Source organism: Pongo abelii, chromosome 11 (assembly GCF_028885655.2).
Source record: "Pongo abelii isolate AG06213 chromosome 11, NHGRI_mPonAbe1-v2.0_pri, whole genome shotgun sequence".
Classification (NCBI taxonomy): domain Eukaryota; kingdom Metazoa; phylum Chordata; class Mammalia; order Primates; family Hominidae; genus Pongo; species Pongo abelii.
In genome coordinates this window covers 73,227,063-73,244,500 of record NC_071996.2, presented here as the reverse complement: position 1 = coordinate 73,244,500, position 17,438 = coordinate 73,227,063, and the positions used below count along the sequence as shown (strand labels likewise).

Here is a 17,438-nt window from a genome sequence, read left to right as displayed (position 1 = left end):
GGCATGGTAGTGCATGCCTGTAATCCAAGCTACTTGGGAGGCTGAGGCAGGAGAATGGCTTGAACCCAGGAGGTAGAGGTTGCGGTAAGCCTGGATCACGCCATTGCACTCCTGCCTGGGCAACAAGAGTGAAACTCCATCACCAAAAACAAAATAAAACAAAACAAAAAAATACAAAACCAAAAACACTGTGGGTCCGGAGCTTTGGCCCACACAGGAGGTAGTTTGTCAACACATAACATTGAGAGATGCCACTTCCCTGCATGGCCAAGATGAGGAACAAATTTTGCATGTAAGTAATTAACAAAGTTGAGGGGCCGGGCGTGGTGGCTCACGCCTATAATCCCAGCACTTTGGGAGGCTGAGGCAGGCGTATCACCTGAGGTCGGGAGTTCAAGACCAGCCTGACCAACATAGAGAAACCCTGTCTCTACTAAAAATACAAAATTAGCCAGATGTGGTGGCACATGCCTGTAATCCCAGCTATTCAAGAGGCTGAGGCAGGAGAATCGCTTGAACCTGGGAGGCAGAGGTTGCGGTGAGCCATGATCGCACCATTGCGCTCCAGCCTGGGCAACAAGAGCGAAACTCCGTTTCAAAAAAAAAAAAGAAAGTTGATAATATTTATTTTATTCCCTGGATAGATTTATTATTGGGTTGCTGGGGAGAAGCCCAATGAGTTATATGCTTGAATTTTTGGTCTGAATGTTCTTTGAATGAAAGCAGAAATGATCGCTAACCAAAAATAAAGACACTGTTAATTTAGAGTTATACTTGCACAATAGTTGGGTAACTGCCTGAGTTTTTCAGTTTAGTTTCTGAATGTCAGAACTACAGCCAGAACTGACAGAGAAATTGTCTTCCGTTTTTCCTGCTTTCCTTTATCCCTGCAGGTTTTCTTTGCTGGTTAACGTTCTTCCTGCTTTGTGTCTCCATCTGCCTTTGCAGTACATGCCCTAGACTTCTTATTGCCCACAGATCCCCAACAAACTTGCTTATCCCGGTTCATTGGTTCATTGTCTCAGGACCAGCTCTCATCTGAGGCACTAATTACAACCGAAGCATAGATTGTAATAATAATTTTAGGCATTCTTCTTTGGGAAAAAAGATGGCTCAGAGTGGTCTCCAAAGAGAAGACTCACATCATTTCCCCCATTGCCTTGTTAATTGTCAGCAAGAGATCAGGAATTTCTCCACAAGGCTCTGTAAAGGCTAGTTCATGCTGCCTCAAGACCTTTGATAATTGTGTAAACTATTAATAATAGTTGTCTAAAAGATTCAGACTTCTTTCTACCTCTGCCTCCATTGCACCTTTAGCAATCTGGTGTCTCCACAACTTTCTTCATGGAACCACCACCAGGCCCCTTCTGTAGGCTTCTTATGGAGGCTGAAGGTGTCTACATGGCAGCATAAAGTAGTAATTAAGGACTCTGGAGTCACTGCCCAGGCTCAAATCCCTGCTGCAAATTGTGAGGTCTTTGGTGAGTCACTAAATTGCTCTACACCTCAGTTTCTTGTAAAAATGTTACTAACAATTATAAAAACATTTATCTAATAGGTTACTTGTGAAGATTAAATGAAGCAATAGGGTAAAGCCAGAGCTTGGTACACAAGTACTCAATACATGTCAGTTATTGTTATTCTCAGATAGAAATGAGATAAAAGCATCAGCACTTTTTTTTTTTTTTTTTTTTGAGATGGAGTCTCACTTTGTCACCTAGGGTGGAATGCAATGGCGTGATCTTGGCTCACTGCAACTTCTGCCTCCCGGGTTCAAGCGATTCTCCTGCCTCAGCCTCCCAAGTAGCTGGGATTACAGGCACGCACCAGCACACCTGGCTAATTTTGTATCTTTAGTAGAGACAGGGTTTCACCATGTTGGTCAGGCTGGTCTTGAACTCCTGACCTTAGGTGATCCACCCGCCTTGGCCTCCCAAAGTCCTGGGATTACAGGCGTGAGCCACCATGACTGGCTCGGTATCAGCATAATTTATATTGAGCTATATTTTGGTTGCTCTAGCTACGAGCAGATTGCCATTTAACCATTAGCATTCCTTAAAGACACTGAAAAACAGGCTCCTTGGCTCCTGAAAGGAGCATGGTTTAGGAATCTGACCCACTTGGATTTGCACATTGTTCCTCCCTACTAGCTCTCTGACCATGGTCAGGTAACATTGCTTTACTGAGTTTACCATTTATAATTTTTACCTATGTACAGCTGGTATGGACAGTACATCATGGGAGAATGCCAGTGAAATGGCAAGTTCTTGTTAAATATTTTTATTTTAATAATGGTCTTGGATGTCCTCAGTTTATATCTGCAAATATCTGTGGAGTTCTTGCAAGGCATTAGGCCAGGTATCAATATCTTACAAATTGGGAGAATTAGTTAGGGAAATATTTCTGGAGAGAAGAACATCTTCTTTCTTTCTTTCTTTTCTTTTTTTTTTTTTTGAGATGAAGTCTCGCTCTTGTTCCCCAGGCTGGAGTGCAATGGCGCAATCTTGGCTCACTGCAACCTCCGCCACCCAGGTTCAAGCGGTTCTTCTGCCTCAGCCTCCCGAGTAGCTGGGATTACAGGTGCCTGCCACCATGCCCAGCTAATTTTTGTGTTTTTAGTAGAGACGGGGTTTCACCATGTTGGCCAGGCTGGTCTTGAACTCCTGACCTCAGGGGATCCGCCCACCTCGGCCTCCCAAAGTGCTGGGATTACAGGCGTGAGCCACCGTGCCCAACAGAACATCTTCTTTCTAAGCAAGCTGTCTGTTCTGTGTGCAGACAAGGCTGGTCTTGGATAGTATATCATTGGCAGTTTGGTCCAACGAGCTCAGAATGCAGAAAAAATCAACCTAGATTCTTGACTCTGTTAGTGGCTCTCTGGATCTCTGTCTTGTCCTGTAAAGAGTGGATTGGCCTACATATTTTCTACGGATTCTTACTGTTCTAAAACATAGCCTTTGTGTGTATAGGGCAGTGATATGGCATTACTTATGTGTCTACACTGATCTGGCAAGAGGCATCCAACTGTCTAGTGTTGTCAAGGAAATGTTAGTTGGTCGGAATAGTTTCTTTGCTTTTAACATTGCAGGGTGAGTAGCAATAAGGGTTTTGTCTTTGTGGTTTTATTTGTGTTCCCCTCCTTTTGTTTTGAATGATATGTGGCCCAGTAATATATTAACAGTATAGAAATGAAGAAAACATTCTGCGTGACTCAAAAACTAGCATTTTTTGCTGTCATCAACCAAGGAGCCGGTTTGGAGAACAGTAAATACCAGAAGTTCACGGAAGTGGGAAGCACTACCCAATTAAACAAGTATAGTGTCCGCCCCAACCACCTGCTATATTCACAGGTTGTCGATGGTTTGTGTGCATCATGTGTAAATGCACAAAATCCTTCCCTACTTTTAACATGAATATAATGAAAACCTGATTTGGCTGGACACTTCAGTAAAAGCAGTCAGACTGGTTTTTACACATAGACACAATCTGAATTGATGACCCGTTCAGTCATTTAACCAATTAACTTGATCAATAACCAGTTAGTGACTTTATTAGAGGTCCTCCGTGGATCAAATAATTCAAACCACCACATATAATTAAATATGAGATTATGAGTTAGTTATGGATACAAACAAAAAACATTTAAGTGAAAACATCTCAGTATCTCTTTAAAATGTCCATTTCAAACAAATTTGATTTAGGATGAAAATTAATGTAATTCTGTCAAAGCTCCATAGAAAAGTGGCACCATATGCAATTAAAAAAAAGCAATACCCAAACATTTACTTTAGGGATAGTCTCTGAACTTTGAAATATCTATAAAATGGTATATGTGATATAACTGGCCCTTTCTGTTGGAGGTGATGTTAACTGTCACCAAGGAACTGGTAATAAATACATTATGAAATCCCATAAATCAACATTAGCAAACACAGCCCTCAGCAAACTATCTTTTGATGACTACTGTAATGATTAATAAGAATGTGAAGTCCAGTTAATACACTGATTTTTCACTCTTGAACTTCATCTAGTTCATTAACATAGAAAATATTTAATCCCTCCCATCTTCAATCTAAACCTTAATCCTAATCCTTCTCTTCAGTCTCTGATCGTTTCCATCCTAAAAATCTGGCCAATCCCACAACCCCCTTTAATTACCTTTCCATTTCTTTCCTTCCTTCTGCCACCAAGTTTCTGGAGTTGTCTGAGGCCACAGGAAACTAAAGTGACTGTCCTAATCACGCAGTTAAAAAACTGTGGAGCCAGATCTCAACCCATTTCTTCTGCATGGTATCATCTTTAATGTATTCTTCCTCCACCCCTTCCTTCTGTAGCCCATGCCCTCCGATATATAAAGTGATGTCTTTGCACGATGTGTTGGTCTCAAGCCCCTCTCTATTCTCCTATCATTATTCTAGCTTACTAATTGATCTCTAATTGATCTTCTAATGGATCTCCTTGTCTCTTGCTTCTCCCCTTTACACAACTGCCAACAAGCCCTCTTCAAATTTCAGCTCTGTTTATGGCATTCCTCTGAACAAAATCCCCCGTGGCTTCTTATTGTTTACTAAATAGAGTCCAAACTACTTACTGTAGCATTCAAAGTCTCCCACAGTCTACTTCTTCAGTTTTACCTTTTATTTTTAGTTTGACTATGCTCTATTCAAAACGACAACAGGGAGCGGGTGTGGTGGCTCACGCCTGTAATCCCAGCACTTTGGGAGGCCAAGGCAGGTGGATCACCTGAGGTCAAGAGTTCAAGACCGGCCTGGCCAACATGGTGAAACCCCGTCTCTAATAAAAATAAAAAATTAGCTGGGCGTGGTGGCGGACACCTGTAATCCCAGCTACTCAGGAGGCTGAGGCAGGAATCGCTTGAACCCGGGAGGCGGAGTTTGCAGTGAGCCAATATTGCGCCACTACACTCCAGCCTGGTTGACAGAGTGAGACTCCATCTCAAAAGCAAACAAAAAACAACAACAAAAAAAAACACAAAATGACAATAGGGCCTGAAGTTTCCTATTTCCTCAGTCTAACTGGGCTTTTCCAGGGCACTTAGTTGTTCCGGTTGCACAAGGCTGCTTAGAATGTGGGGCAGGAAGGCTGTCTCTAAACCTCACCAAGGGCTAGCCCAGCAGTCTTGGTGACCCACTTGATGGAGTGCCAGTTTGTCCTACTTCTGGCCATTTCTGCTGCACTGACCATTCAAGATTCAACTTAAATACTAATTCCTTCATGAAACATTCCTTTATGCGGCCTCCTCTCATCTTACCTGCTTTGCCATTTCTTATTGTAAATGTCTATGCATGTGTCACATCTCCCCTTCTATGTTGTAAGCTCCTGGAGCAGCTCCACAACAGTGTCTTAAAACAGTAGTATCTGGTTGGGCGCAGTGGCTCATGTCTGTAATCCCAGTACTTTGGGAGGCCGAGGCGGGCGGATCACTTGAGCTCGGGAGTTCAAGACCAGCCTGAGCAACATGGTGAAACCCCATCTCTACAAAAAAATACAAAAATTATCTGGGCATGGTGGTGGGCGCCTGTAGTCCTAGCTACTAGGGAGGCTGAGGTGGAGGATTGTTTGAGCCCAGGAGGTGGAGGTTGCAGTGAGCCGAGATTGCACCGCTGCACTCCAGCCTGGGTGACACAGTGAGACCATGTCTCAAAAACAAACAAACACAAACAGAAACCTACAGTAGAATCTGAAGAATTGTCATGAGGCATGGCACAAATAATTTATTCTTAATAACAGTTCCAAGTACTTTGGCTTTACTGTAAAAGGGGGAATTATATGGTATATGAATAATATTTCAAAACAGTTGTTATAAAAATAATAGTTCAAATCCTAATATTTATTTGTTTATCTATTTTTTTGAGACAGGGTCTCATTCTGTCTCCCAGGCTGAAGTGCAGTGGTGTGTTCATAGCTCACTGCTGCCTTGGCCTCCTGGGCTCAAGCAATCCTTCCACCTCAGTCTCCTGAGTAGCTGGGATTACAGGCACGTGCCACCATACCGGATAGTTTTTAAATTTTTGTAAAGACAATCCCACTATGTTGCCTAGGATGGTCTTGAACCCCTGAGCTCAAGAGATCGTTTTGCCTCAGCCTCCCAAAGTGCTGGGATTACAGGCATAAGCCACCATAACCCAGCCTGAATCCTAATATTAACAAATGATTTTAAGTTACTTAAAAATAATTTTAGGCCGGGCGCGATGGCTCACGCCTGTAATCCCAGCACTTTGGGAGGCTAAGGCGGGAGTATCACGAGGTCAGGAGATTGAAACCATCCTGGCTAACACGGTGAGACCCCGTCTCCACTAAAAATACAAAAAATTAGGCGGGCGCGGTGGCGGGCGCCTGTAGTCCCAGCTACTCTGGAGGCTGAGGCAGGAGAATGGCGTGAACCTGGGAGGCGGAGCTTGCAGTGAGCCGAGATCGCACCAGGGCACTCCAGTCTGGGCGACAGAGCGAGACTCCGTCTTAATGATAATAATAATAACAATAATAATAATAATAATTTTAAGCAGGACCTGGTACAACATGGCAGATATAGCATGCACACATTTATCTCAATTTCTCCGGAATTTTCTCCTCAGTTTCATCTTTAATCCCAATACTTTGGGAGGCTGAGGCAGGAGAATCGCTTGAGCCCAGAGGTTTGAGACCAGCTTGGGCAACATAGTGGGATTCTGTCTCTACAAAAATTTAAAAATTGGCTGCTGTGGTGGTACATGCCTACAATTTTAATCACAACAAATAAGAACAAAAGAGAATAAGCTCAAAATAGTGATAAGACTGGAAGAGGAACTGATCAAGAGAAGGCAGATTTCAACGTATTTCTGGAAGATGGCAAATGGAAAGAAGAAGATACTTGCTTTTAGTAATAAAGAAATAGGTGATTCAAATTGGCCTCCTCTTGAAAATTAGGACAAAATTAAAAATATACCTTATTGTAGGCATTGGAGAGCTAGCACGAGAGTAGGGAAATGTTGAACCATGGTCTAGTAGAAAACAAAATTCTTTTTTTCTTTTTTCTGATATGGAGTCTTGCTCTGTCGCCCAGGCTGGAGTGCAGTGGCACGATCTCAGCTCACTGCAGCTTCCACCTCCCGGGTTCAAGCAATTCTCCTGCCTCAGCCTCTCGAGTAGCTGGAATTACAGGCGCATGCCACCATGCCCGGCTAATTTTTGTATTTTTAGTTAGTAGAGATGGGGTTTCACCATGTTTGCCAGGCTGGTCTCCAACTCCTGACCCCGTGATCTGCCCGCCTCTGCCTCTCAAAGTGCTGGGATTACATGTGTGAGCCACCGTACCCAGCCAGAAGACACATTCTAAGAGGAGAGTTCTGGGAGGCATTTGCCCATTCCAGAAGAGGTAACTAAGAAGCTGTGAGGCTGAGCAGTGTGGGGCCAACAGGACAAAAGTTGAAGTCTTAAATATCTACCCCTCAACACACTTGCACTTTGACTTAGGATCACAAAGAGCTGCACTGTAGGAGATAGTGAACCAGAGAGTGAACTGCTCTTAGAGGAACTGCAGGCCAGTTTCAAATCATTACAGCTCTGAAGTTGGATTAAAGTGATCCTGACTTACTCATGCCCCCAGCAAATATAACTATATTACTATTTTATGGAGGAATGGAATATTATCCTGGGCCTCCAATTATCTTTACAAATAATTTTGCAAATGCAATTTCCAGCATGCAATAAACAAATAACCAAGAAAGTAAGAAAACATGAATAAGAACCACATTATAGTAAAAATGCTAAAAACCAAAGGAAGAGAAAACCTTAAAAGCAGTCAGGGAAAAAGACTGATTATCTTCAAAGGAACAACAACTTGACTCACAGCTGACCTTTCAGCAGAAACAAGGAGAACTAGAAGATAATGAAGTACAATCTTTAAGGTGATAAGAGAAAATAACCACCAATATAGAATTCTGTACCCATCAAACACATCTTTCAAGAATGACAGTGAAATAAAGACATTTTCTGTTAAACAAAAGCTTACGGCAGCAGAGTCACACTAAAGGAAACACTAAAGAATGTTCTTTAGGTAGAAGAAAATTGATCCCAGAATAGCAGGTCAATGTGAGAAGAAATGAAGAGTAATGTAAACAATAATAATAATGTCTTATGTGACTTGCAATAGCTACAAAATTAAATATACCACAACAGTGGCAAAATAAGAAGGAATATATGTTATATGTGTGTGTGTGTGTATATATATATGAACACACATATATATGAACACACATATATATATGAACACACACATAGAAGTATAGATAATGTTTTGAGGTCCTTCAATTCTGGAATTGTCTAGGTAGAGAGTAAAAATACAAATCATATTAGGTGACTATTATTGGATTACTATTATTGGATAAGTTAAGGATGCATACTGTAATTTCTTGGGTAGCTACAAGAGAATGATGATAAAAGTGTTTGTATGCACCTAATAATGTATTACAGTTTTAAAGTGTACTAAAATTTGACAAAAATTGGCTGGGCACTGTGGCTTATCCCTGTAAACCCATGTAATCCCAGCACTTTGAGAGAATGAGAGGGGAAGGATTATTTGAGCCCAGGAGTTCAAGACCAACCTGGGGAACAAAGTGAGCGTCCTGTCTCTACACACACACACACACACACACACACACACACACAATTAGCTGGGTGCAGTGGCGTGTGCCTATAGTCCCACCTACTTAGAAGGCGGAGGCAGGAGGATCTCTGAGCCCAAGAGTTTGAGGCTGCAGTGAGGTATGATTGCACCACTGCACTCCAGCTATAAAGTCTCAACAAATTTCAGACTTGAAATCATTACTGAATTGTTCTCTGTTCGTAATACGAGTAAGCTAGAACTCAATAACAAAAAATAAGTGACAATCAGCATCACAAATGATAAAGAGGATCTTACAATAGGTTGTACAATATTAAAAATATCTAGCCCTGTGATTTGGTTTGATTCAAAGAATGTGGTGGAATTGTCAATGTAGCACTTCTGAGAATAAAGAGACCTCTCTCTCTCTCCCTTCCCTTCTTGGAGACTCTGCCACTGCCACTGGGAATAATAGCAACTTGGAGCTTGAGACCATGTAGAACAGAACTAAGTTAGCCCAGCTGTCTCTGCTGTGGCCCCAAGTATGTGAGAAACCCAGCCAAAATCAACAAAGCTGCTTAGCTGACTTGTAGCTAATTGCAGATGCACAAGTGAACCCTGGCAAGACTAGCTCAAATCAGTAGAAATACTCAGCCAACCCCTAGACTTGTGAGAAATATGTAGTTGTTTTGGGTAATGTAGTAATAGCTAAATGATACAGGCAATAAGTCAAGAAAAAACAAGGTATAAAGATGAAAAAGAAAAAAAATCGATAGTTATTTGCAGATGGTAAAATTGTGTATACGGAAAATCCAAAGGTATCCATAGATAGATTATTAGAATTAATGAGTTGTGGATCTCAAATGCTAAAAATCAACTGCATTTCCATATAACAGAAACAAATAGAAAATAACTAAAAAAAACCTTTCAAATAACATCAAATCATATGTGGCACATAGAAATAAAACTAACAAAATCTGTGCCAAAATTCTCATGTAGAATTATAAATCACTGGCCGGATGTGGTGGCTCATGCCTGTAATCCCAGCACTTTGGGAGGCCGAGGTGGGTGAATTGCTTGAGTTCAGCAGTTTGAGACCAGCCTGGGCAATATGGCAAAACCCTGTCTCTACTAAAAACACAAAAAATTAGCCGGGCCTGTGGCGTGTGCCTGTAATCTCAGTTACTCAGGAGGCTGAGGCAGGAGAACAGCTTGAACCCAGGAGGCAGAGGTTGCAGTGAGCTGAGATCACGTCACTGCACTCCAGCCTAGGTGACAGAGTGAGACTCTGTCTCAAAAAAAAAAAGTATAAATCATTATTTAGAGACAAAAAGGAATAAATAACTAAATAAATGGAAGGATATGCCATATTTATGGATTGAAAAAGTCAATATTGTAAACATGACGATTCCTTTTAAATTCACTTATAAATTCAAGATAATTCCAAAGAAATCCCAATAGTTTTAACAGTATTATTTAGAGACACAGTCTCATTCTGTCACTCAGGCTGGAGTGCAGTGTACAATCCAGAGCTCACTGCAGACTTGACTTCCTGGGTTCAAATGATCCCCCCACCTCAGCCTCCCAAGTAGCTGGGACTACGAGTGCACACTACTATGCCTGGTTAATTAAAAACATTTTTTTGGCTGGGCATGGTGGCTCACACCTGTGATCCCAGCACTTTGGGAGGCCGAGGTGGGAGGATCACAAGGTCGGGAGTTCAAGACCAGCCTGGCCAACATGGTGAAACCCCATCTCTACTAAAAAAATACAAAAATTAGCCGGGTGTGGTGGCAGGCACCTGTAATCCTAGCTACTCGGGAGGCTAAGGCAGGAGAATTGCTTGAACCTGGGAGGTGGAGGTTGCAGTAAGCCAAGATTGTGCCACTGTACTCTAGCCTAGGTGACAGAGCCAGACTCTGTCTCAAAAACAAACAAAAAAACACTTTTTTTTTTGTAGAGATGGGGTCTCACTATGTTGCCCATGGTGGTCTCCAACTCCTGGCCTGAAAGGATCCATGCTACTATGCCTGGCTAATTAAAAAAATTATTTTTGTAGAGATGGGGTCTCACTATGTTGCCCAGGGTAGTCTTCAACTCCTGGTCTGAAGAGATCCTCCTGCCTTGGCCTCCTAAAGTGCTGAGATTACAGGCATGAGCCACCATGCCTGGCCCTCCAACAGCTTTTGTTTTTCAGAGGTTGACTGATTCCATTATGTACATAGGGCCCAGACTAATGGGAAGTTTCTTCTGGAGAAGAAAAACAATGTTGGAGGCCTTGTGTTGCCATATACTGAAGCCTATTATAAAGGTATAGTATTTAAGACAAGGAAAAACAAATCAATGAACAGAATAGAGAATCTGGAAACAGACCCATGAACACTTGACTTACATAAATGGTACTATTTTAGAGCAGTAAGAAAGTAATGGCCTTTTTATTAAATGGGGCTGAGACCATTGAATAACCCTATAGAAAACATGAAAATTGACCCTCACTGCACACCATTCACAAAATCAATTCTGGAGGGCTGAGGAGCTAAATGTGAAAGGCAAAACAATAATGCTTCCAGGAGATTCTAAAAGCAAGTATTTCTGTGGCCCTGGGGTAGGAAAAGTTTTTTGTTTGTTTGTTTGTTTTGAGACAGAGATTTACTCCGTCACCCAGGATGGATTGCAGTGGTGCAATACAGTTCACTGCAGCCTTGACCTCCTGGGGCTCAAGCAATCCTCCCACCTCAGCCTCCCGAGTAGCTGGGACTACAGGTGCATGCCACCACACCCAGCTAATTTTTGTAGTTTTGGTGAAGACTGGGTTTTGCCATGTTGCCCAGTCTGGTCAAGAACTCCTGAGCTCAAGCAGTCTGCCCACCTTGGCCTCTTGAAGTGCTGGGATTATAGGCGTGAGCCACCAGATTTCTTAACAGACCATAAAAACGCACTAATGAAAAAGGAAAAGCTGGGTGACAAAATAATCTGTACAACAAGCCCCCATGACATGAGTTTACCTATGTTACAAACCTGCTCATGTATCCCAGAACGTAAAATAAAAGTTAAAAAAGGAAAAGATTGATAAATTATACCACATTAAAACTACATACTTTTTTCTCATCAAAGGCACTTTAAAAGAATGAAAGCGTAAGCTGCCTAGCGGAGAAAATATTTGCAATACATATAACTGACATGTAATGTGTTTCTTCACATTAAAAGAAAAAATGGTTAAACTAATTCAAAATGGTCATGTTATAAAAGTTATCTAAGTTGGGCACAAAATACATAAAATGTGCCCAGTATCATTATTAATGAGGGATATATAAGCTATAATCACAGTGAGATTCTGGGATTCAGCACCGCATCAGAGTCCCCAGATGACAGGCGAAGAGTTGGCAAGAGTTGGTAAGAATGCAGAACAATGGGAGCTCTTTTATATGACTAACAGGATTGTAAACTGGTATGACTACTTTGGAAAACAGTTTGGCATTCTGTACTAAAGTAAAGATATGTATACCTTATGACTCTGCAACTCTCATCTTAGGTATATAGCCAACAGAAAACCATGCAAAAACAGACACCAAGAGATAGATAGAATAATGCTCATAGCAGCAATTTCTAAAATAGCCCCAAATTGGAAAAAATTCATATTCATTAAAAGTAGAATGACTGGCCGGGTGCGGTGGCTCATGCCTGTAATTCCAGCACTTTGGGAGGCTGAGGCTGGCGGATCACTTGAGGTCAGGAGTTCGAGACCAGCCTGGCTAACATGGTGAAACCCCGTCTCTACTAAAAATACAAAAATTAGCCAGGCATGGTGGCAGGTGACTGTAATCCCAGCTACTTGGGAGGCTGAGGCAGGAGAATCACTTGAATCCGGGAGGTGGAGGTTGCAGTCAGCTGAGATCACACCACTGCACTCCAGCTAGGGTGACAGAGTGAGACTCAGTCTCGAAAAAAAAAAAAAAAAAAGTAGAATGACTACATCAATTATGTCATATTCTTCTACTAGAATGCTACACAGACATGAAAATGAGCAAACTACATTTGCATTCCATGACATAGGTGAACCTTGCAAATGCAACATTGAATGAAACAAGACCTAAAAAATTATTTACTGTAGGATTCCATTTATATAAAGTTCTCCAAACCTAATTATGAGGCAAAACCTAACTATAGTGTTTAGGAATGCATGTAAGTATAAAACTATAAAGAAAATCAAGGAAGTGTTTACCAATAAAGTCATGAGAATGTTTATCTTTGGGGAGGCACAGACAGGAGCGGTAATTGGCAAGAGCCTGGAGAGAGGCTTCTAGGTGCTAACAATGCTCTGTTCTAGATGGGAGGATGGTTACATGGGCGTTGATTTTCTGATAATTTATTGAGCTCAATCTTCTGATTTGTGCCCTTTTCTAGATATGTATTATATTTGAAAAGAAAGTTTGGGCCGGGTGCAGTGGCTCACACCTGTAATCCCAACACTTTGGGAAGCTAAGGCAGGTGGACTGCTTGAGGCCAGGAGTTTGAGACCAGCCTGGGCAACATGGCAAAAACCCATCTCTACTAAAAACAGAAAAATTAGCTAGGTGTGGTGGTATATGGCTGTAATCCCAGCTACTCAGGAGGCTGAGGCATAAGAATTGCTTGGACCCGGGAGGCAGAGGTTGCAGTGAGCCGTGATTGTGCCACTGCACTGCAGCTGCAGTGACAGAGCAAGACTCTCTGTCTCAAAAAAAAAAAAAAAAAAAAGAAAAAAAGAAAAAGTTTAAAAAAAGTGGATGAAGGCATCTCTGCAAATGACCAAAATGGAAGAAGCAGCAGCTCAAAATATGAACACTAAATGTCTGCAGTGGAACTTTTAAAAAATGTTCTACTCCCAGAATCATTTCTGTTTGACTTGACATTGTTCAGTCTGCTGGTTTTCTTATTTTATTTATTTTTATTTTTTTTGAGACAGAGTCTCACTCTGTTGCCCAGGCTGGAGTACAGTGGCGTGATCTTGGCTTGCTGCAACCTCCACCTCCCAGGTTCAAGCGATTCTCCTGCTTCAGCCTCCCTAGTAGCTGGGATTACAGGCATGTGCCACCATGCCTGGCTAATTTTGTATTTTTAATAGAGACAGGGTTTCTCCATGTTGGTCAGGCTGGTCTTGAACTCCCGACCTCGGGTGATCCACCTGCCTCGGCCTCCCAGAGTGCTGGGATTACAGGCATGAGCCACCGTGCCAGGCCAAATCTACATTTTTCATAAGGGGGAGATTAAATATTGTCTAAAATGACAAATCAAGAAGATAGAAGCAAATTATTCAGAGGCACACTAGCAACCATTAGAAGAATTAGAAATAATTTTAAACAGTGATTGCTTCCTGGAGAGAGGCACACGGAGAAGAAGACTGCTCTCCACTATAAACCCTCTGGACTATTTGATTTTTGTCATGTGCATATTACTTTGATAAATCTAATAAAAGTTACAAGATTCCAGGTTGCATCATTCTCATCTACTTGGTTTAAGAATTGCTTTTTGAGGCCGGGCACAGTGGCTAATACCTGTAATCCCAGCACTTTGGGAGGCCAATTCCGGCGGATCACCTGAGGTTGGGAGTTTGAGACCAGCCTGACCAACATGGAGAAACCCCGTCTCTACTAAAAATGCAAAATTAGCTGGGCGTGGTGGCACATGCCTATAGTCCCATCTACTAGGGAGGCTGAGGCAGGAGAATCGCTTGAACCCGGGAGGTGGAGGTTGCAGTGAGCCGAGATCATGCCATTGCACTCCAGCCTGGGAAACAAGAGTGAAACTCTGTCTCAAAAAAAAAAAAAAAAAAAAAGAATTGCTTTTTGAGTTTGTGGCACTGTGACTAGCCCAAGAATAATGTCTACAGTCTGTCTTCTCTATACTGTGACTGAAAGTGAACATCATTTCTAAAGTACTCTTAGGAGTACAGCTGTATTAATGACTTAATTATGCAGAGCTTCTGGATTATGATTCCACAATTACTTCTGTTTTCTTTTTAAGTTTATTTATAGATATATTTAAATGAGAAACAAGCCAGGTTTAGAATTACATTGTGCACAGACAAACAGGGAGTTATGAACATTTCCATTCAACAATTTGAAAAGCAGCTAATATTATCAAACCAAAAGTAGACAATCAATGACAAAAGTGAAACTTCCAAAAGCACTCATATATTAATAGTAACATGAAAAATTTATATATTCTATGCATTATTTTTTAAACAATAAAATAAAATTTATCTGCATTTTTTCTGCTCTACTTATAAACATTACCTTTTGGGTGAAGTTCAGCTATTGAAAAATTGGCTATATTTATTTTACTTGTAAAATTATAATTTCTGAGATCTTTAAATGCCTCATTTCATTATTCATCTTCATAAAAGGCCTATTAATGTGCTCCCTTTCAAAACTCTGATAAGATTTTTCAAGGTTACTTCTCTCAAAATTTAGGTATCTTCTTGCATACTATCTTTTTTTTTTTTTTTTGAGACAGAGTCTTGCCCTGTTGCCCAGGCTGGAGTGCAGTGGTGCGCTCTCAGCTGACTGCAACCTCCGCCTCCCGGGTTCAAGTGATTCTCCTGCGTCAGCCTCCTGAGTAGCTGGGATTACAGGTATGCGCCACCATGCCGGGCTAATTTTTGTATTTTTTTTTTTTTTTTTAGTAGAGACAAGGTTTCACCATGTTGGTCAGGCTGGTCTCAAACTCCTGACCTCATGATCCGCCCATCTTGGCCTCCCAAAGCACTGGGATTACAGGCCTGAGCCACCGCACCCGGCTTTTCTTGCATACTATCTACCACATATTTTAGAGTAAGAAAAATATTAAGAACATCTGTTCTACAGAAATGGTCTTATAGAGCTTCTTTGTTTTTGATTACATCACACAGCAATTTGTCGTGTTTTATATAAAGTAGGTGCTCAAAAAAGTTTGTCATATTGAATCATGTTGAGTATTATATTATCTAATATCATTACAATAGAATTAGCCCAAACGAGTGAAAAATCAGAGGTTATAGTGTACGAAAAGTGACTAATCATATGTAACATACAATTGAAAGTAACATTCCTGTCAGATATGCTTGTGTAACTTAGTTAAGTCTCTCCATGTATTCTACATTCACTAGATATCCCCTCTGCCAGGCCCTGTGCTAGGCTCTGTGCACACAAAGATGGACAAGATCAGGTCCTTCCACTGTAGCCACTGATAGCCTCATGGAGTTATTTGACCAGTGAATGGAGAGTTACAGAATAAAGTGACCTGGACTTTCCCTGTCACCAAAGTGACAGGTCCAAACTTTCCCTCTCATTCCTTTCTTTTCATTACTAAAGTAGTGTGGGTGTCTTGGCAAGGTGAAATAAAGAGACAAAGGCTTTCTCAGCATAACAATTCACAAGAGAGGGGTTATTTGCCTTGTAGAAAGAATCTGAAAGATTTATGCCTATCTGCCTAAACACAGGCAATTATCCTGTTCTAGGAGATCTTGGGGCCAATCCTCCAGGATGGGGCACTCAGCAATGGAGCCCTGACTCTGGGGAAGGTGGGAGTGATAGAAAAGCCCAGCAAAGGTGGGAGGGTGGAGAAGAGTGCAGGAAAGGAACTCCTGGGTCTCCACTGGGACAGATTCTGAATGGATTGAAAAGTAACTTGATAGGAAAAATCAAGAAATATTATCAGTGTCCATGATTAGACTGGGGTGAGACTGTTATCTTCCTAGACACTGGGGGCATGAATGACTGTTTATACTGTTGTAAAGCTGTTCTCAGTGTCCCACAGGGCCCCATGGGATGAGAAAGGAAGGGAGCGTCCAGCTCAGGCTGCACAACAGATATGGGAGAGTGGTGGAGATAGGATAAGATGTTTTGGAATCTGCAAGTTGTTCAGTAAGGTTCAGGCATGGACCATATGTCCAAAGAAGCTGACCCCATATCAGTGCTTTCTTCTGCAATGACAGACAGTCAATTACCATGAATGTTCCTACTCTGGACAGATTTGGGGTTAGGAAGTACAATTAATGTTGAGCAAAAGAGTCTCCTTTTGAGGATGAAGAAAAAAAGGAAGGGTGGGCTGAGTTGTTCTCCTCAGGGATACAGTCCACTGGTGACAGAGATTTGTAATATTCATCTTCCCCATCAAGTACTTTGATTTGGCTGCAACAAAGAAAACAACAGGATTTTCAACAAAAAAGAAAACAAATGTTACAATCATCACTGGGGCAGCTAAAATCATGTGAGTAGATGGAACAGGGTTGGGGTCCAACACCGGAGGGGAGGGACAGCTCCTAGGTAGTTCAGGGTCTCCCAGTACAGAGGTACCAGGGTCTGATCTACAAAGCCCTTCACCTTTGGGTCACGCACTGATAATGGGTCCAGTTTTGTGGTGTCTGGAAGTTGTGGTCATATTGCAACTTGCTTTATGGGATTGAACTCTGTCTCCATCTGGTTCCCTCTAGATGAGAAAGTTTTCCTCCTGACCTCCCCCAGTTCTCTAATTATTACCATTATGTACTTCATTGCTATTCTCAATTGAGATGCTAACAATGAAATGAACGACAAATTCCTTACTATCCTCTATCTAACCAGTTGGGCATGTTTCTCCTTGTCCATGTTTTTAAGGCCCAGGGGTAGGATAATGTGGAGGAAGTGGCCTATTTGTACTTTGTAGAGTGCTCTTATTTGTGGAAGGAGAGTTTTATATAACCCACTACATGTCTCTAATTATGAAGAAAGTACAATTCCCTGGAATAATTATGAGAAATAACATTTGCCCTTAGGTGACAATTTCAACCTTTTTGGACAGAATAGATTCAAGTTTTGTATACTTGCTACTGTGAAAA

At 41.6% G+C, this 17,438-nt stretch overlaps 1 protein-coding gene and 1 long non-coding RNA gene across 3 annotated transcripts in view; one reads left to right on the top strand and one right to left on the bottom strand.

The window, feature by feature from the left end:
- Positions 1-17,438, top strand: part of LOC134759604 (uncharacterized) — a 74,989-nt gene that overhangs the window by 41,656 nt on the left and 15,895 nt on the right. The window lies entirely within an intron of this gene.
- MYO3B (myosin IIIB) overlaps positions 15,019-17,438 on the bottom strand; it is a 460,851-nt gene continuing 458,431 nt past the window's right edge. For both annotated transcript variants that reach the window (XM_063712864.1, XM_063712865.1), the window contains one exon: positions 15,019-16,752. In XM_063712864.1, coding sequence (XP_063568934.1) covers positions 16,614-16,752 — 139 coding nt within the window. In that variant the 3' untranslated portion in view covers positions 15,019-16,613. The remainder of the gene's footprint in view (positions 16,753-17,438) is intronic.